General features: G+C 44.0%; 1 protein-coding gene across 10 annotated transcripts in view; it reads right to left on the minus strand.

Annotated features, from left to right (window-relative positions):
* Positions 1–4,520: 4,520 nt before the first annotated feature.
* The window catches only part of IL15RA (interleukin 15 receptor subunit alpha), a 42,707-nt gene continuing 26,725 nt past the window's right edge, over positions 4,521–20,502 (minus strand). For 4 of the 10 annotated variants that reach the window (XM_027976502.3, XM_027976498.3, XM_027976500.3 and 1 more), the window contains 2 exons: positions 13,385–13,460; positions 4,521–11,286 (listed from right to left, as the gene is read on the minus strand). In XM_027976502.3, the coding sequence (XP_027832303.1) occupies positions 11,106–11,286; positions 13,385–13,460 (257 nt within the window). In that variant the 3' untranslated portion in view covers positions 4,521–11,105. The remainder of the gene's footprint in view (positions 11,287–13,384; positions 13,461–20,502) is intronic. The other 6 variants (XM_027976503.3, XM_027976501.3, XM_027976497.3 and 3 more) reach the window with 3 other exon arrangements.

Here is a 20,502-nt window from a genome sequence, read left to right on the forward strand (position 1 = left end):
CAGAGCTGGAGCCGCACTGCTGCTCTGGGGCCCAAGAGGCGTCCATCAGAGTGGAGGGTGGGGGACCACCAGAATGGTTGGTGCTCAAGCTGTGTTTAATATCAGCATGAATGGCTAGCTACCTACTAAAGAAGGAGAGAACCTTCTGGAAAGAAGGAGCAACGTGAAGGACAAACATGTTTGTGGTCACGCTGCCACAGTAAAACATCAGTGTTAGTGTTTTGGTACTTATTTAAAAATAACAGTATCCGGGAATTGATACTGGTACTTTATTTTTTAAGTGTTATATAAGAATTTCTAAAATGTCAGTCAAATCAAATAGTTGGTGTGTTTCAAATAGAAAAATAATTTTTAAATACACAGTAAAAATAGAAATGTTATTTTAGTTTCTTAAGGAAATCAGTAATCAGTTTATTAAGATAGAAATTCCTATATAAAATTTATAGTTTTGTTAAATATACTTATAAAGTTAATTATATTTATTTTTATTACAGATTTTTTAATTGAAGTATAGTTGATTTACAATATTATGTTAGTTTCAGGTGTACAACATAATAATTTAATATTTTTATAGATTACACTCCATTTTAAATTATTAAAAATGGTTATATTTCCCTGTGCTGTACAATATATCTTTGTTGCTTATTTATACATAATAGTTTGCATCTTCTAATCCCATACCCTTGTGTATAAGTGTTAAATATCCATTATCATTTTAATATGAGTGATTAGATGAAAAGAATAAAAGTGTTATTCAAAAATACAAACTGAGCACTACATGGAAATGAGAATCTTTTAGATCCTTTATGAAGGTTAGTCTTTAAAACATGGAGCTTCCCTGATTTCATTTAGTTGTGAATGTGTTTTTGTACACATTTTCTGTAGAGATTTTTTTGTTTTTACACCACATAAATTGGGAGAATAAGGAAAATAATTATAAGCTAGTTCCAGATATTTTTCTTTGGTTCATTTATTTTTAAGTAACCCCTTCTCATTGATAACTTAAATGAGATCTTTTTAAATTTGTTTAAGAATGTGCAGTCTGCTAATAGCAAGTTCTAGTTTTTTATTTCAAAGTTAGGATTTCTGATTTGTCTCCATCTTCTTTGATTTTATCGTGTATATAGAGGTTGTGATGCAGAATTACCCATATAAAAACAAATTCTGTTATATCATGTCATATTCCATTTGTTTAGAAGTTATTGGAAATAAAAATTATTCTTGAAATAGAATTGTTAAAATATCATAGTGCATTGCAGATTATGCATTACTTTGTCCTTTCATATAATTGTTCTCAAGGCATATTTCAGATTATAGATTTTTTTTAAAAACTAGGTGATAGCATTTGACCAACCTAAAGTATTGGTACAGAGAAATTTTAAAATATCACAGAATATCAGCAACTGAAATTGCAGTCACTAAAGGTATGACCTATGGGAAATGTTTGGAGAGATGAGATGTGTTTGGCTGGGGCGTGTGTGCAGTAGGAGCAGGCTAGGGAGGGGCCAGGTCACCAAGGACGCTGGACACGAAGGAGTGTGGGTGGTGTGCTCAAAAATTATGAGAGGTCAGTGAGAAATTGTAAGACACTAGATTTTCTTTTCAGGAAGAGCATTCCAGTTGTAGATTGGAGGATGTTTTGAGAAGGTCAGCTCAGTTAAGAGGCTCAGAGTCATGATCTCAGCAAGAAATGACATCTGCCGGGCTGGACCAGCACCGGCGAAGTGGTCCAGTGAGGTGGGCTTGTCCTCTAGTGAGTGGTCCTCAGAGTGTGGCCCCCAGGTGAGCAGTGTCACATACTCTGGGACCTTGATATAAAGGCACATTCTGTTCTTCACCCACATCTGCTGGGTCAGAACTTGTGAGACTGAGGCCAGCAGTTAGTATTCTTCTATTATTACTACTTTTTATTAGAATGTCTTTGCTTTACAGTGCTGTTAGTTTCTGCTGTACAGCAGTGTAAATCAGTTATAAGACATATACATGCATCCCCTCTCTTTGGGGTTTCCTCCCCATTCACATCATCGTAGAGTATTGAGTACAGCTCCCTGTGCTTAGTCATCAGCTCCATGCATAGTACTGTGTACGCGTCCATCCCTGTGTCCCAGTTCATCCTGTTCCTCTCCTCCCCACTTGGTACCCATATGTTTGTTCTCTCCACCTGTCTCTTCATTTCTACTTTGCAAATGAATTCATCTGTACCATTTTTCTGGATTCCACATATAAGCGATATTTGTTTTACTCTTTCTGACTCACTTCATTCTTTATGACAGCCTCTAGGTCCATCCACATCTCTGCAAATGGCACAGTTTTGTTCCTTTTTGTGGCTGAATAATAGTCCATTGTATATATGTACCACGTCTTCTTTATCCATTCATCTGTTGAGGGACATTTGGTTGATGTTAATGTTTAACAAGCCCTACAAGTGATTCTGATGTGCACTGAGTTCTGAGAACTTCTGCTCTCAGGATTAAAGAGGTCGAATCAGTAGGACTTAGGGCTTCATTGGGGGTAGTAAGTCAGTGGTAGGAATCCCCACAGGACCCCTAGGTTTCTGGCTCGTTTGCAGTGTGGGTGAGGGTACCCTTCATTGGGACAGAAAACACAGGGTATAGTAGGTTTGTGCAAAAACACTGATGGGCTTGGTTTTGACTTGTCAAGTTTGGGTACTTATAAGAAACCCAAGTAGGTTTGCTGGTGGGGACACGGGTCTGTAGGTCAACAGACTGGCATGGACTGGAAGCAGTTTAGAGTTATTGTGTGTAAGTGACATTGAGGAAGACCAGCATGAGGGTTTCGACGAGTCCACTCCACCATAGTGTCCAGAAAGGAAAGCAGAGAGGAACACCAGGCTTGAGCTGAGAAAGGAAGAGCATTCTTTGAAGAGGCAATAGCCAGTTCCCAAAGATGGAGTTGCTGCTGAATTCAGGAGAGGAAGGGTTTAAGTGGAAGTGGCTTCAGCGTCCAGCACTACCCGGACCAGCAGGGGTGGGGAATAAAGTTGCGAAGCCAGAGGAGATGTTAGCATGGTCAGTTCAGTGAGGCCAGGAGCTGGACCATGGGGACCAACATGGGTGGGGCCTTCAGGTAACCAAGCATGATCATGGACCAGTCATACGTGTGTACTTTGGTTGCTTCTTGAAGCTGTACTTCAGGGACAACAAATAGGATCATTTTTTAAAGGCATAAACCTGTTCAGACAAAGACAACAGGGAGAAAGTGACAGCCACAGGAGTCTGGAGGTTGGGAAGCAGAGAAGTGAGTGATGACTGACAGCTCTCCAGGCGCAAGAGCTCTGACAAGGGGCGGGACTCGATGGTGCTGGGGCCACGGGAATTAGGAGTAAAGGTGGAGCAGGAACAGTGGCGGAGAGTTTGAATAAAAGCCAGTTACATCCTCATGTTCTTGCTGTCCTGTGAAACTGGGCAACGTCTCATCCTCAACCCTGGCGGAATCCAGATCTTTGGTCTCTGAGGAGGATGAACCAGGAGGCTCTCCTGAAAGAGACCAGGCACAGCTGAGGGCCAGGGCCACGTGGACACAGGCCGTCATCGTCAGGAGCTCAGGTGCCTGCAGCAGAAGGCTTGTAACCTACAGACTCCAACTCCTCCCAGCTCTGGAAGCCACGAGTGTGAGGGGAAGGCTGCAGACTCCAACTCCTCCCAGCTCTGGAAGCCACGAGTGTGAGGGGAAGGCTGCAGACTCCAACTCCTCCCAGCTCTGGGAGCCGCGAGTGTGAGGGGAAGGCACTGGCAGGTGTGCCGCCTGTTGAGCACCTGCTTCCTGGTTCACAGAGAGCATCTGCTCACTGTCTCGCTTGAGGAAGGAGCAGGGAGCTCTCGGGTCTGTTCCCAGGATGCTGATCCCATCCTGAGGGCTTCACCCCATGACCTCATCACCCCCAAAGGCCCCATATCCTGACACCGTCCTCTTGGGGGGCAGTGTGGTTAGCAATAACATCCTTGTTTTATACACACATGCTAGATGGGAGACTAACAACTTCTGTAGGGAGTAGAACCAACTTCAGCAAAAACACCCACAGTGATGTAGATTCCTTGGGTGACTGGCCTCCTGGGACCCGCGTCGGCATCAGACTACCCAAATGCTCGGGGTTTCAAACAAGTTTTTAGTGCTCGACCGTTAAACAGGAGCAGCAGACCAACCAAATGTGGGTCTCCAGCCATCTGAAAAGAGCTCCAAGACGAAAGTGGGATATCAAAACAGAAAAGCATCAACTTGGAAGAAATGGGCTGTACAAGGAAAAGAAAAATCTAAATCTCTTAAATGTATTCAAAGAATAAGGGAAGATAGTGTATGCATGAGATAACAGGATCGGTTGTGTGTGTGTGTATTTGGAGATGAAAGCATAAAATGAAAAACCAATAGAATAGTTGCAAGAAATAAGTTGAAAAAATAATACAGGGAGTTGAACAAAAGTTAAGATTGAAAGGAGACACGTGGTCAGAGCCACCTGAAGAGGTTGAGCATCTCAGTGCCAAAGGAGTTTGAGAAAAAGAATACAGGCTGGCAACTTTCATTTTTAATTATGAAAAATCACCCAGAACTGAATTATGAGTTTCCAGGTTGAAATGCTCAGCAAAGTATATGACGATAGACCTCCAGCGAGCCCACTGTGGTGCAGTTTCAGGAACACCAGAGATGGAGATTCTACAGGAAGAGAATTACCCGTGTGCAAATGTCCAGGAGTGGAAACGTCTTCAGGTTATGCGACTCCACACCGAGGAGCTGCACCTTGAAACCCAGGGAAAGCGATTTCCAGCCTCGCATCCCAAACCCAACCAAAGGGCAAGTAAAATAAAGGCGCTTTTACGTGTAAAAATGTCATCCACCATGCTGCCTTCCTCGGGAAGCTGCAAGAAGGCTGAATCCCAGCAAAGTAAAGGGCCAGTCAGGATGAGGAGAACCTTCCCCAGCAAACAGCAAGCCTGACCCAGGACAGGGGAGTCCTGGGCAGAATATTTCTGTGGAGGGCAGAGTGTGGGCTGGAGTTGGTGATGCATACAGAGTAATCCAGATTTACTTTCCTGGAGTCTGGGTGAGGTCCGCTTCCTTTGACGCACACGACAGTGTGGAAGAGAATTAATACCCCAAAGTGGGAACTCATTTGAGAAGGAGGGAGGGAGCAGGCAGCCACTGGGGCCTGGTTGTCCAGTATTTGCATTCACCTTATCCAGGAAGCAACTTCAATGTTTATGAGCCTGGTAGACACGCTTGGGACACCAAGTGTCACCTTGTTCAGCTCTCTTGACAAACCTGGGGGAGCAGATGGTGAGGCAGGCTTTAGGGTCGATTGATCAGTAGCACATAGCATAGTGCTCAGGTTGAAACCAGTGTGATCTCCAAACCCATGGTGTTTCCACCACCAGCACGTCAACAGTTGGAACTAGAGCTCTTCCGAAAACCCAGATCTGTCAGAAACAAAGCATAGAAGGCTTTCAGATGTTCTCAGCCATGGCATTCTTCAAACCAAATTTTACTCACAATAAATATAGCTGCCATAATTAGAACTCAGGGTAGCAGCTAGAATTCCTTCTAAGCTCTCCCTTGAGAAGCCCCCAAGCTGAGCAGCTTCTAAGGGTTCTGGGAACAGACCAGAGACACTGCAGCCACATGTAGCCCAGGGGGCGCTGGACCTCTTGGAGTTAGAGCAACTCTGGCGCCCGCCTGATCTGTTTTCTCAGACTGAAGATTCCATGCATGTTTTGTAATTAGTACCTTCGGCTCTCTGCCCAGATATGTGAAGAAACAGTCCTGTACAGATAACCAAGTTCATGGTGATGGAATTCATGAGAAAGGGCCCCCTGGGTAGTGCCTGGGACTTGAGCAGGACCCAAAGATTCTGCCGATTGCAACCAGTCCCTGCACAACCTCCACTCTTCTAGGCTGCTTTTGTTTCAGTTTGTTTATGTAATAGTCACTGAGCAATCCTCCTGGAGCCAGCTAGGGTCACAGCGACCCCTGGAGTGGGGGAGGGGGTTGTAGAACCACAAAGCCGCACAGTTGGTGAGTGTGCCATTCCAAGCCACTCCTGCTCCGTCTCAGGCTGTTAGAGAGCTTATGCTTCTGTCAGCTGTAAGGCAGATCACCATTCAAAGTTGCTCCTCCTTCCCTACTTCTCTGTGATTAGCAACACTTGCTTCTACTACCAAATCGTTCTGGTGGGACTGCTTCGGTGACAAGCAATGGAAACTGAGTCTGTAGTAAGGAAAGAAGATGCACTGGAAGAATGTTGGGGGCTCGGAGGATCACAGGCATTTGGAGGATTGGGTTGGGAAGGCTGGGAGGAACCGAGGCAGCCGGGAGAGCTAAGACGTCGGCAGCGTGACCACCCCGTGGTGCTTCCGAAGCATTGCCGGGCGCTGCTCCGTCAGTTCTGCTGTGTTTGCTCATGCCATACTCGCTGCTTCTCACCGGGTGAGGGCATCCGATGGGCCTCACGTGGGTCTGGGTCTGCACCCTGGTGGGAGGCAGAGAAGGGGATATCAGCCTCTCTGCGTGTGGGCGGGAGGTCTCCAACATCACTGCAGGTCACTTTGCCAACAATGGTGCATTTAATCAAAGCTTTTTCCAGTCGTCATGTGCAGATGTGAGAGTCAAACCATAAAGAAGGCTGAGCCCTGAAGAACTGATGCTTTCAAACTGTGGTGTTGGAGAAGACTTGAGAGTCCCTTGGACTGCAAGGAGATCAAACCAGTCCATCCTAAAGGAAATCAACCCTGATTATTCATTGGAAGGACTGTTGCTGAAGCTCCAATACTTTGACCACCTGATGAGAAGAGCTGACTCATTGGAAAAGACCCTGATGCTGGGAAAGATTGAGGGCAGGAGGAGGGGACAACAGAGGATGAGATGGTTGGATGGCATCACCGACTCAATGGACATGAGTTTGAGCAAACCGGGAGATAGTGAAGGACAGGGAAACCTGGCATGCTGCAGCCCATGGTTTCGCAAGGAATTGGACACGAGAGCCACTGAGCAACGACAAATTGGAGAAGACAGAGTGTCACATCCCAGGTTACTCAGGACCAGAGACGTAGAATGGGTGGGTTCATGGATGGGGCCCTAGGGGAGAAAAGTGTGAACCACGACTCCTTCACGCGTGTAGCACTGTATGTTTATAAATTCTGTGAAAATGCCACATGTTGAGTTCCTGATTTGTTCCTGACAGCGTGAGGTGTTGGGGATGCTTTGATTTGAATTGAGCTGGTTTCTTTGCCTTCAAGACTTATGGGAAAACCAACAAGTAAACCCAAGATTCCCAGCTACGTTCTTGAAATTCTGAGGCCAGAACTGAAGCAGATTTGGTCAGTTGGAAACACGTAACCACCCTTAAATATGCCCTTTTGGTCCCTGTTCTCTTACTTCTAACATCTAGAAGAGAGTTTATCAAGAGGAAATTCTTACTTACTGATCAAGTCAAAGTAAAAAAGATGATGGGCAGTTTTCTTTGTTACAGATGTTGTGTAGGACAGGAAATGAGAGCAGGGAAAAATATGAATTATGTAGGTTCATAGCCAGCTGACAGAATCATCTGTAGAGCTCACAGACCCTTTTGAGTCCTGTGTGCTTTCTCCACTAAAAATAAAAAGATGCACTCTTCCTAGTGCCTGGCAGGTCCTGACCCCTATCATTCTCCTTACTCATCCATCCAACACTCCTTGGCATTTACAGAGTACCAAGGATGGAAAGACAGATGCTGGCCCTGGGCAGTACCGAGGTAGGATCTCCCAAGACGGTTCCCCTGATTCCTTCCCTCCTCTTTTGTCAGCCCACCACATCTCCGAGAGGCTGGGTGGCCCAGTGACTTGCTTTGACCAATGAAATGAAACAGATGTGCCCATAAGATGTGGCAGTCCCCACCCTTAAGGGGCCTGCCTGGCAGTTTCTTCTTTCACCTGGAAGTGGTCTGGCTGTCCCGAGGCCACCATCTGTGAAGAAGCCCCAGCTAGCTACATGGAGCGTTCATGCAAGGGAGCGCTAGGGCCCCAGACAAGGGAGGTCTTCTCAGACTTCCTAGCTCAGCCCAGCAACTAACGGAACACAGACAAGTTGACGATGTGCAGAGCAGACCTGCCTGGCTGAGCCCAGTCAGCCCCCAAGGGCAGCAAGCAGTAGTGGTCTGGAACTGCTGCTGGGGAGGCCCGACGCGTGGTGGCAGGTCAAAGGAAGCGACATCACATCAGGTCCACCCGCAGGACCCTCCCCGGTTGGCTGAGTCGAGGCTTCCGGGTCGGATGGGAAGTGGTGGTTTTGGAGAACTCACAGTTGGCCTGCAGGTGGGCACGGGTGTGAGGGAGTGGGAAGGAGTCCTGATGCAACAGAAAAAGTGCACCAGAGACCCCACGTGCCACTCATTTGCCCTTCCAGGTAGGTTGTTATGGTCTCCATGACGACGCCTCATTTCTAGGCACCTTGTGTCCTTCCAGGCCAGCCCTCTGGGATCAGCCACTATCTGCATATAGAAATGGGGGACATGTAGAACTTGAGATGCTTGGAGGTGTCTGAGAAGGATGGGAAGGTGGGTGCTGACTGTCCCAGGTTACCTCCTTTTAACTCTGCCTGAGAACCAGCTCTCAGAACATTTTACCTTATTTTGATTAGGAATATTTTAATTAATCTATTTTTTTCTTATATAGATTGTGAAGAATTATAGACTTTGAGAATTTATTAAAGGTATGATTTTAAATGAGCTACAGAAATCATAGGCACCCATAGCATCTTAGCCTGAGATACACTGTGTGATCATTCATTCAGTTGTGTCCGACTCTTTGTGACCCCATGGACTGTAGCCTGCCAGGCTCCTCTGTCCATGGGATTTCCTAGGCAGGAATACTGGAGTGGGTTGCCATTTCCTTCTCCAATGGAATCTTTTAGTTTGTTGATCTAGCATCTGTTAATGACCTTGAGGGCAATGCATCAGTCTCTGAGAGAATTCGAAGATGAACACATAGTTCTTTCCAAGATGTTCACTGCTTGATGGATGCATTCTGGGGCCTTGGTATGTTTTGGCATCATAGAGGTTGTTTAAACCTTCCCCTAGAAGGACTGTACCACCTGGTAAAAGAATTCATTTTATCCCTTGGACTGGGAAAAAAAAAAAAAAGCCCTGATTGATTGATTGATCTGTCCCTACCCAAGCCCTCTTGGTCCTTTTAGACCTCGACTCCACCCAGCCCTGCTTGCTGCTATGTCTAGATCTAATTTTTGACATATAATTCACCCAGCTTGAACTTGGTTGGTGCTTGTTGGACAGCAGACTTCGTGCTGGACCTGAGCAAGGTGATTCCACAGCATCACATCACTCACTCTCCCCAAGATGATGTGAACTTGAACCATAAATCCACGAGCTAGCCCTGTGACCCAGCCCTCTTCCATCCCATAGAAACCTTTCAAATCCCTGGCTCCACTGAACATGTGCCTTTTTGTTGATGTTGTTCCTGTTAAATAAGTTTTAAAAATAACAAGGGTCATACACTTAAAAATTCTTGTGAAGAACAAACTGGATCCAGTTATCAATAAACTCCAGAAACTTAGGGACAAACAGCTGTAGAGAGAAGCAAAAAAGTGTAGGTAACCAGTGTATGTAAGGATAACTGGATAATCAAGTGTACATAAGGCTCAGCTTGAGTGTTAGCAGTGTTTCCTGCTCGTTGAAAGAGACAGTGAATATGGTGCCTCTCTGAAATCCCCAACACCAACTATTTAGAATTCCTACCCTTTCTTCCTTCACTTTTTTTTTTAATTAATCAATTTATTTTAATTGGAGGCTAATTACTTTACAATATTGTAGTGGTTTTTGCCATACATTGACCTGAATCAGCCTTGGGTGTACATGTGTTCCCCATCCTGAAACCCACCTCCTGCCTCGCTCCCCATCCCATCTCTCAGGGTCATCCCAGTGCACCAGTGCTGCTGAAGCATCTAAATTCATGACCTGAGTCACAGGAGAGAACTCTGAGAGCCCAGCAGCAGGTGAACTGGGTGCTCTGCCTCCAGTCCACCTCCCCTCCTGGCTACACTGGCCTTGTGATGGGGTGGCTGACACCTGGTTTACAGTCCCGCCCTGTACCTGCCCCCACCCCAACTCTGAGACTCTGCATGAGTAAATGGGCAAGTCACTTCTCTAGGTGTCGGCTTTCCATCTCTAAAATGAAGAGCTGGGACAAGGCCCATGATCTTATAAACAAACATAAACATCAAAGAAGGAAAGAAAGCAACCCAGGGACAGCGTGTGCAGCAGACAGGCACGTGCTTCTCACGTGCAAACACTACCGGAAACTCTCCAAAGCCACAGTCTGACTCGGCTGCAGGCAAGACTTTTTCTTCCTTTCAGAGAGAAAAGCTGACCTCAGTCATGTGGGACTCTGCATTCCTGATCTCCTTTTTTTCTTTGTGGTACATTTCTCATCAGTGATTCAGTACAATCTTTTTTTTTTTAATTGAAAATAGACATTTTATATTATTTGTACAAGAAACAGTTTCAAAATACAAATCTTATAATATGTAGATATAAAAGACAAGGATATAAATATAAATGCACATCTATAGAAAAACATCACCAAGTTAAGTTTTCTTCTTTCTGAATCCTTAAATCTAGAGGATCGATTAGGCACAGTCTCTCTCTGCTCCCTTTCCATGCACACAGAGCACCTGGCTGAGAGAAGGTTTTACAAGCTGAAATGCTGGTGTCATCCTTGTTAACACCTCCCAATCCAGGAGAAGTCTTGTAGTTCACTTGGAGCCTCAGGTATGTTTCTTCTCTGTAACCTGCAGGTCAGGCTGAGGAATGGGATTGAATCGAGTGGACTAGCTGTCCTGAATTAATGTCATGATGAAATAAAAGCCCTGATTGGAAGCCCTGAGGCCTTCACTCCCTCCTGGGTAACTGTTGACGGCTGGGACTTTGGGAACTGGGCCTTACGCCCAGGGCGGGCAGGCAAGGCAGGCAGACAGCGGGCATCTGTCCTGAGCCCAGAGAACCCACCAGTAAGGGCGATGCTTGAGCTGGGCCGTCGGTAAAATGACGGCCAGATGTTTCCTCACCCTGGGGGTCTTTCCCCTGGGGCCAGCGCCCCAAGTCTTCCCTAGGTCCTCTCTGGCTGGGGAAGAGCTGGGCCTTCACCGCGGCTGCTGGCCTCGGCGTCCCCGGAGCCTCCTAGGCCATACAGGTGGGTTTCCGTGTCCTCCCCTCTGGCATCTGCCCCCGTGGTCATCGGCACACTCTCCATGCTCTCCATCTCAACACCGGGTGTCTGGTGGGCTCGCCTGGAAAACATGATAATTGACAGAGGAGAGATTGTGTCAACAAACAGTTCCTTTCGGACACTCTGACGGAGAGCACCCAGACTGCCTCCACTCACAGGTGGCCTTTAGATCTTATTTTGCATTTCACCCCTTTGTCCACCAAGTTTTACCAGCACTGTGGGGGCAGCTCCCCCCGCCTTGCCAGTCCCCTGCCAAAAGGCAGTGGTTCCAGTGCCAGGTGCCATGGGAGGAGTGAGTGACCAGGAGCCTGGCCAAGCCAGCATCGACAGTCCTGATAAAAGTGATGTAAAGGTTATAAAGCTCACTCAATCATGTCCGACGCTCTGCGACCCCATGACTGTAGCCCCCTGTCCATGGGGCGCCACTGTCCATTGGATTTTCCAGGCAAGGGTACTGGAGTGGGTTGCCATTTCCTTCTCCAGGGGATCTTCCCAACCCAGGGATTGAACCCAGGTCTCCCGCATTGTACACAGAGACGTTACCATCTGAGCCACCAGGGAAGCCCGGACATTTATTTAGTAAGTGTTAAATAAACAAATATATTAATCAGTTCTTGAGAAGCCAGTAGGGGATGCAGAGAATCTTAATCCCATGCCTCCCCACCTGTCACTGGATATGTGTTTTAGGTCCTGAGTATGCGGACCTGCGGATTACACAGTCTGCCTCCTGAGAAGCAGCAATTTTCAGGACACTGTAGAGTCAACACCTGAGCGCCTTGAAGTGAGGCCTAAACTACAAATCAGAACTCTAGGCCAGTTTACAAAACCAATTTTCTAAAACCTAATTTGTTGAATCAATAATCTACCTAATAACCCATTTGTAAATTAATCAGCTTATGGAAAGAATCAGCTCACCACACGGCCAAGCAGCAGTGTTTATCATGTTTACCAGGTCTTAAAGATACATTCATGACTGTTAGCATAAGTACAGTCAGTGAATATTGATGTACTCCTTTTAGGAGCATATTTATTGGTCATATTTATCAAATTTACAAATTCTTTTTAAGAATATATTTTTAATGTCTTCTTTAAAAATATTGTATTTATTCTTTTTTAATATCATCAATGAATATATTCTATCTCCTAAGAATAATTCTAAATACATTCTATGTAGAAATTATTTAACTGTAATGATATTCTTAAAATCCTTTTAAAAGTAATTTTCTACTTTGCAAATATTTTAGCATTTAGGGGGATTTTTTGATGAATTTTCAAGTAAAATATCAGCTTTCTTGATTTCTAGACTATGAAGTTTATGGCATTTCTTTTTGGTTAGGGTAATATTAATAGCTTTTGAAGATGTGTGTGAATATTTTGATAGCTGTTTTATATTTTGACTTTGCAGTACCATTTCATGGAATATTCATTTTGTCAAAGTTAGGCTCGAAGAGTGGTATAATCTTTATATTGATATAATATTTAGGAAGAAATTTTTGTGACTAGTAATTAAAAGTTTAGTTTCAACACACCTGGTATGTCTGAACAGCCATATCACTATGGAATGGTAAAATACTGGCTACCAGCTGATGGAAGTACAGAGTCAAGGCTAATATGCTATTTGAGGCTTTTATGAAGAAATGGTAAAAATGCCTAAAGATTAGAAAAATAAAAGCTGAAATTTCAGCAAGTGGCAGAAACAGTCTTGCTGAAATATAGAATTTCTAGTATTAGAAATCCCAAGGCCAACACGTATGAGCCTATTTATGGGGACGTGTGTCCATCTTTAACAAGTACATTCAAGAGGAACAATCCATAACTATATCATACAAACTGCACGTCCATCAAATCAGTTACTTGGCACATTCTTTCCTTCTGAATTGGCTTTTGGTGAATTGGCCCCATGCCGTCCATTGATTTCTGGCTGCCTGGATTCTGACCAGTGACCTGCAGGCTGCCTTTGGACAGTGAAGGGAACAGGCCTGATTCAGTGACCACTTGGCCTGGACACTCCTTTTGCCCAGCACAGAGTGGGTGGGAGCACCCACATCTCCAGCCAGGAAAGGGTCTTCCTTGGCAAGGGCAGACCTAGGTCATCAGATGCAACCCTGCTCTTGGGGGAGGAAGCATCTTGTCCAGCGTGGGTCTCCTGTGCTACTCACCTTGACATCAGGCAACGTACCAGAAGAAACACCAGGCACACTGCAAAGACAACAGCGACAGGTATGGAGACAGCTGCTGGAAAGAGAGCAGAATGAGTCAGCACCCTGCTCAAAGTCCCAGCGTCCCTGAGCCTGAAAATTCTGTACAGTTTACGCTTCTGCAGAGAGATCCAGATGCCTTCCCAACCAGCTCACAGTTACTAACAGATCCTAAGATCCACACTGTTCTGACTGTTCTACATCAGGGCAGAGAGGACACTCCTTTCCTGCCAACACAGCCACAGTGGTTGTTTGGGAGTTGTTAGGGAGGGTGGGACCTTCATGTGGAAGCAAGAGGGCTGGGCCCAGGAGCAGGTGAAACAGTACTATTTTTAAAACACTTGTATCAATCAGAAGCTCCCAGCAGATTTGGCCAGTTTGCCTTAATATTGTGAAATCTCCCTGCAAAAATCACCATCGTGCCCTGCGTCTAAGATGACAATCTAGGGCTTCCCTGGTGACTCAGTGGTAAAGAATTCACTCGCCAATGCCGGAGACATGGGTTCGATCCTTGGTCTGGGAACATCCCACTTGCTGCGGAGCACCTGGGCCCAAGTACCCCAACTACTGAGCCTGTGCTCTAGAGCCCAGGAGCCACAACAGCTGAGGCCCATGCACGCCCTAGAGCCCGCACTCCACGAGGAAGAAAGCCAGTGCAACGAGAAGACTGAGCACTGCAACCAGAGAAAGGTCCACACGGTAATAAAGACCCATCGCAGCCAAAAATAAGCTTTAAACAATTTAAGGTGACAGCTGAGCAGCTGCAGACCCAGGAGTCTCACTGTGGCTCAGGAGGCATATTGATCGCCTGGAGCCTTGAGCTTTTCAGACCTGCGCCTAGACAAACAGCCACAACCGTGTGTGCAAGGACTTGGCCTTAAACTACTCGAACTGTCATCAAAAACAGCTAGAGATAAGAGGAGGGAACATACCCACATTTCTGCAGGATAGGAGAGGAAACGGGCAATGTGTAACGGAAGCTTCAGAGAAGCTTCATTCCTTTCGACTCTAATTTCACTTCTAGAAATGTATTCTAAGAAAATGGGAAATGCATACACAGGAGTAGTCACTAAAGCATTGTTTAAAATAATTTTTTAAATGTTAATCTAAATCTCTTATCAGTAAACAGTTAAATGAAATGTGGCATACCCATACAATGGAGTAGTATTCAGCTTTTCAAAACTTTGAAATCTACATTTGTTAACACAGAAAGATGTCTACAAAGTCTGAAGTGAAAAAGCTGGTTGAGATAAAAATGAATAAAAGAATTTCCAGTAAGCCATGTATGTGTCCATATACACAAAATAGGCTTGAAGAATATATGCCAAGAATTAAGTAATTCTCTGGGCTTGTAGATAACTTTATTTTCTTTTTTAAAAAGTTTGCATTCGCCCCACCCCCGGATCTTTTTGCAATGACGCTCTAATCAGAAGAGACGCTAAAGTTACAAAAACAAGACTACTTTTATTTACCTAAGTAAATAAAACTTAGAAAAGCTATTCCAAAAGAAGTAAGAGAAAACATGAGAAATTAGTGAACGTTGTTCTGAGCTTCTAGATTAAACATTAATCATCATCATGACTAAAAGACAAATTTCTTAGCAGAGATGTTGTACCCTCCAGTAAACGATTCCTTCACATTGACTAATCAGGTTGGCATGCATTTACTGTTCACGGAGAGATTTATTGGAAAAGGCGAGCTGATGTTAACTCTAGTTCCACTTTCACAACGCTGCTTCCTGTTTCTAACTGAGAATAGAAGCTGCGGACTCAAGCTCAAGGGCAAAGAGGGGTCCTGAGCCAATGCTATGACAAAGCAATTTGAATTCAGCCCCTGGAACTCAGACACTTGATTCCTTCCCTAGTTATTTCCAGGCAAATGTAGTAAAGAAACTGAAACAAGAATCACCAAATTTAGTAAAGAGATTGAAACCAGAATCGCCAAAACAATGCATTAATGCATCGGCTGTCATGTTTCCCACCCTTTTATGTTTCCTAGCAGGCTGCGTGGGTTGGAGAAAAAGGAAAAGAGATTTGATGAGACAGAGAAGGAAGGAGGATTAGCTTGAGAGAGGAAGGATAAGCTGGATTATTGCACAGGAGGCCAGAAGGCAGCAGCCCCTGCCTTGCCTTCAGCCTACGGTGATGTTGGGTCCGCAGTGGAGAAGATGGCTGAGGTGGCCAGTGGACCATGTTCAGTGTGGGTGAAGGAGTCCTCTGTAACCACAGTGAGGTACCACCTCATGCCAGTCAGAATGGCCACCATCAACAAGTTGACAGATAATACTAATTTGAAAAGATATGTGTACCCCAGTGTTCATAGCAGCGCTATTTTCCAAGTCAAGACATGGAAACACCCCAAATGTCCGTGAACAGATGCATGGATAAAGAGGTGGTATTTATGTACAATGTAACATTGCTCAGCCATACAAAAGAATGAAATTCTATCATTTGCAGCAGTGTGGTTGGGCCTAGAGTATATTATGCTTAGTGAAATAGGTCAGAGAAAGAGAAATACTGTACGATATCACTTATATGTGGGATCTAACAAATAATACAAATGTATTATTTGAATGTATATGTAAAACAGGAACAGACACAGAGAAAACAAACTTGTGGTTACCGAAGGAAAGAGGGAAGAGAGGGGCAAATTGGAGATAGGGGATTAGCAGATAAAAGCCACCATACATAAAATCGATGAGCAATAAAGATACACTGTACAGCTATCTTGTAATAACATGAATGGAGTGTAGTCTACAAAAATGCTGCACACCTGAAACTAACATATTGTTGTAAATCAACTATATTTCAGTTTTTAAAAAGTGTTCTCTGTGCATATCCAGGGAATTGTCATTTCTTGGCAGTACCTGCAAACTAGCTCAGTCAGACGGTAGGGTATCTGACATGCTGTGTGCCTGCCTTTGCTGAAGGCATTTATGAAATGAGAATGTCAACACCTTAGTCCCTGGCAATGGTTTCTCTTTTGTGTCTTCCTGCACTGAGCACATAGGAAGTGCTGGGTTCAGAGTGGGTAATCGATAAATACTTAATTGATGGAATTAAACCATTAACCTTCCGCAAGCTAAAGAACTGGAAAAGGTCAGTTTTCATTCCAATCCCAAAGAAGGGCAATGCCAAAGAATGTTCAAACTACAGCACAATTGCACTCATTTCACATGCTAGCAAGGTAATGCTCAAAATCCTGCAAGCTAGGCTTCAACAGTGCCTAAATCGAGAACTTCCAGATGTACAAGCTGGATTTAGAAAAGGCAGAGGAACCAGAGATCAAATTGCCAACATCCGCTGGATCATAGAAAAAGCAAGAGAATTTCAGAACAACATCTGCATTATTGACTACGCTAAAGCCTTTGACCGTGTGGATCACAACAAACTGAAAAATTCTTAAAGAGATGGGAATACCAGACCACCTGACCTGCCTCCTGAGAAATCTGTATGCAGGTCAAGAAGCAACAGTTAGAACCAGACATGGAACAACAGACTTGTTCCAAATAGGTAAAGGAGTATGTCAAGGCTGTATACTGTCACCCAGCTTATTTAACTTATATGCAGAGTACATCATGTGAAATGCTGGACTGGATGAAGCACAAGCTGGAATCAAGATTGCCGGGAGAAATATCAATAACCTCAGATATGCACATGGCACCACCCTTATGGTAGAAAGTGAAGAGGAACTAAAGAGCCTCTTGATGAAAGTGAAAGAGGAGAGTGAAGAATCTGGCTTAAAATTCAACATTCAAAAAACTAAGATCATGGCATCTGGTCCCATCACTTCATGGCAAATAGATGGGGAAACAATGGAAACAGTGACAGACTTTATTTTCTTGGGCCTGAAAATTATTGTGGATGGTGACGGCAGCTATGCAATTAAAAAGCACTGCTCCTTGGAAGAAAAGCTATGACCAACTTAGACAGCATATTGAAGCAGAGCCATCACTTTGCCGACAAAGGTCCATCTAGTCAAAGCTATGGTTTTTCCAGTAGTCATGTACAGATGTGAGAATTGGGCCACAAAGAAAGCTGAGTGCTGAAGAATTGATGCTTTTGAACTGTGGTGTTGGAGAAGACTCTTGAGAGTCCCTTGGACTGCAAGGAGATCCAACCAGTCAACCCTAAAGGAAATCAACCCTGAATATTCATTGGAAGAATTGATGCTGAAGCTGAAGCTCCAGGACTTTGGCCACCTGATGAGAAGAGTCGACTCATTGGAAAAGACCCTGATGCTGGGAAGGATTGAAGGTGGGAGGAGAAAGGGATGACATAGGATGAGATGGTTGGGTGGCATCACTGACTCAATGGACATGGGCATCACTGACTCAATGGACATGAATTTGAGCAATCTCTGGGAGATAGTGAAGGATAGGGAAGCTTGGCATGCTGCAGTCCATGGGGTCACAAAGAGCTGGACACAACTGAACGACTGAACTGCAGCTGAAGGACATGTAAAGTGCCATTTGCTTTTTAATGAGAAATCTGCATGTTGTTGCAGCTTAGGACCACAGCTGGCACAAGACAGGAGCTCAATTTGTATCATTTGAGCAGACGAATGATATGATATAGAGGTAGTCCCTTGCATGTAAACTGCAGCAGGTGTACTTCTGCTCTGAAAGATGGAGGTATATACAGTCTGAAAAATGAACCCTTCCCCTAGGGTGCACTAAATGGACATGGCAGTGTAAACACCATCATAGCTGACATTCTATCCTTTTATTTCACAACCAGGAATCTTCAAAAATAGCCTAGGTAAGGAGCAGAGACAGACATTGGAATAATCAAATAAGGTTACTGATTACAAAACAAGGCTGCCAAGTGAGTGCATAGATATAGAAGATAGTGAAATGAGGACCATTTCCCTCAACATGTATTAAAATGTTAGAGCCCTCAAACTCCAATGAGTATTTGCTCACTCACTTATGGAACATTTACTATTTACCATCCTGTTGCACTAAAAGAGCCACTTTTAAAAGTTGTGAAAGGGACTTCCCTGGCAGTCCAGGGGTTAAGACTTCCCCTTCCAATACAAGGTGCGCAGGTTCAATCACTGGTCGGGGAGCTAAGACCCCACATCCCTCGGGGCCAAAACCATAAAACAGAAGCAATATTGTAACACATTCAATAAAGACTGTAGAAATGGTCCACATCAAAAAAAATCTTTAAACACATAAAAGTTGTGATAATCATTTATATAATTCATTTTTTATGAACTATACTGGTAATACCAGTGGACTGATTAAAACATTACATTAATATCTACTGAACAACTGCTATGGTAAAACATTATTTATATCATCTTCCAAAGATGATCAATCAGTGGCTTATTCTTGCAGAAACAGGAGCGCCTACCAATACCCAAGGTGTCAGGAGCACCTCTTGTACCTGGCGGGACACACTCCTAGGTCCCAGGTGGCTGGGATTGTGTGTGACAGGCATACTTTGGAGAAACTGTTCATCACTCAGTGTTTCTAGACACCTAGCAGGGTTTTAGTTTTCATTCTTATCTTCTTAGCCGATGAAAATTAAATGGATCTCATTTTCGTGTCTTTGCTGACTAGGCCTGTCTTATAGTTAGTGTTTACATTAAGCAGTCTGGAAGAAAGAAATCTTATTCATGCCACATAAAAGATTTAAAGTGTTTTTTTAAAATCTCTGTATTTCCACAGTTCCTTGAGCAGAGCTATTTTTGCCTATTGTAGGTATTCAGTTAATGTTTATTATCTGGCATTTTAGAATAAGGGAGAGAATGTTTGATATTTTAATCCAGTGAAAGTCATGAACTGGAAAGAAATACAGATTAGATCTCATAATAAAATAATTTGGAAATCCACACTGGGAAAAAATTGGCCCTCAAATTTTGTAGGTTTTTTCTTTCGGATATACTTGCACAAGGGCTTCCCAGCCAGCTCAGTGGTGAAGAATCCACCTGCCCCTGCAGGAGATGCAAGAGACTGGGAGGTTCAGTCCCTGGGTCGGGAAGATCCCGTGGAGAAGGGGATGGCAACCCACACCAGCATTCTCTCCTGGGAAATCTCCTGGACAGAGGAGCCTGGCAGGCTATTGTCCATGGAGTCACAAGTCAGACATGACTTAGTGACTAAACCAGCACTGCCACCAAACTTGCACATGTGTGAAGCGATACAAGCTTTTACAATGAGTCCTCCTTTGGTACATAGCCCAAGAATGTAAGGAACTCCAAGGCCCAGTAGGGGTTTTGGCTAGATACATGGTGGCAAATCCATATAATAGAACATCCTGAGCTGTTGGAAAGAATGAGGTGGTTTTTTCATCTATTGATGTGAAAAAATTTCCAAGACATACCATTAGGTAAAGACAAGGTGCAGAATAGTGAAAATAATATACCTAACTGTATCGTGTATCTTCTACATGCTATTTACAGATTGAGTCTCTATGAAGGATATCCTGAAATCTAGTAGCCGGAGTTCCCGCCTGCCTGCAAGGGGACTTTCAGTCAGAGACGGGCTTTTTACCTTACAGCCTTTTATAACTTTCCATTGTTAAGCCCTGGGCAAATATTAACAGTTCAAGAAAATGACTAAAAAAATGTAAAAGTCTGTAGAAAAATTAATGTAATATGTGACACAAGGAGAAAAATTTGGTCATCTCTCTTACTGGCCACCTCTTAAATGATAAACATACTTTTGTTTCAACATCATTGTCATTAAACGCCACAGTTTTTCCATGAAAACACTCTCCAGAGAGCCTTTTAAAAATATCTTGCATTGGCATATGTTTCAATTGTTCTTAAAACCATTCTAATCAACTAAATGCAAAAATGACCAAAGCCAGTTGGTTTTTTCCTAGAAAACACTTGATGCAGATAAAATATAACTACAAAAACTTGAATCATTCTCTAGCCAGGAAACTTGTGAATAGAAATTAGAAATTAATTTTTGCCTGCATTGAAATTATAGTTGTCTTTCCTCACTGAAAGCCTGCATTCCTCCCTGCTTCTGTTTCCTTGCATTTCTTGCATTTCTCCCTGCTTGTTTCCTTGCATTTCTTTCGTTTCTCCCTGCTTCTTTCCTTACATTTCTTGCATTTCTC

Source organism: Ovis aries, chromosome 13 (assembly GCF_016772045.2).
Source record: "Ovis aries strain OAR_USU_Benz2616 breed Rambouillet chromosome 13, ARS-UI_Ramb_v3.0, whole genome shotgun sequence".
Taxonomy (NCBI): domain Eukaryota; kingdom Metazoa; phylum Chordata; class Mammalia; order Artiodactyla; family Bovidae; genus Ovis; species Ovis aries.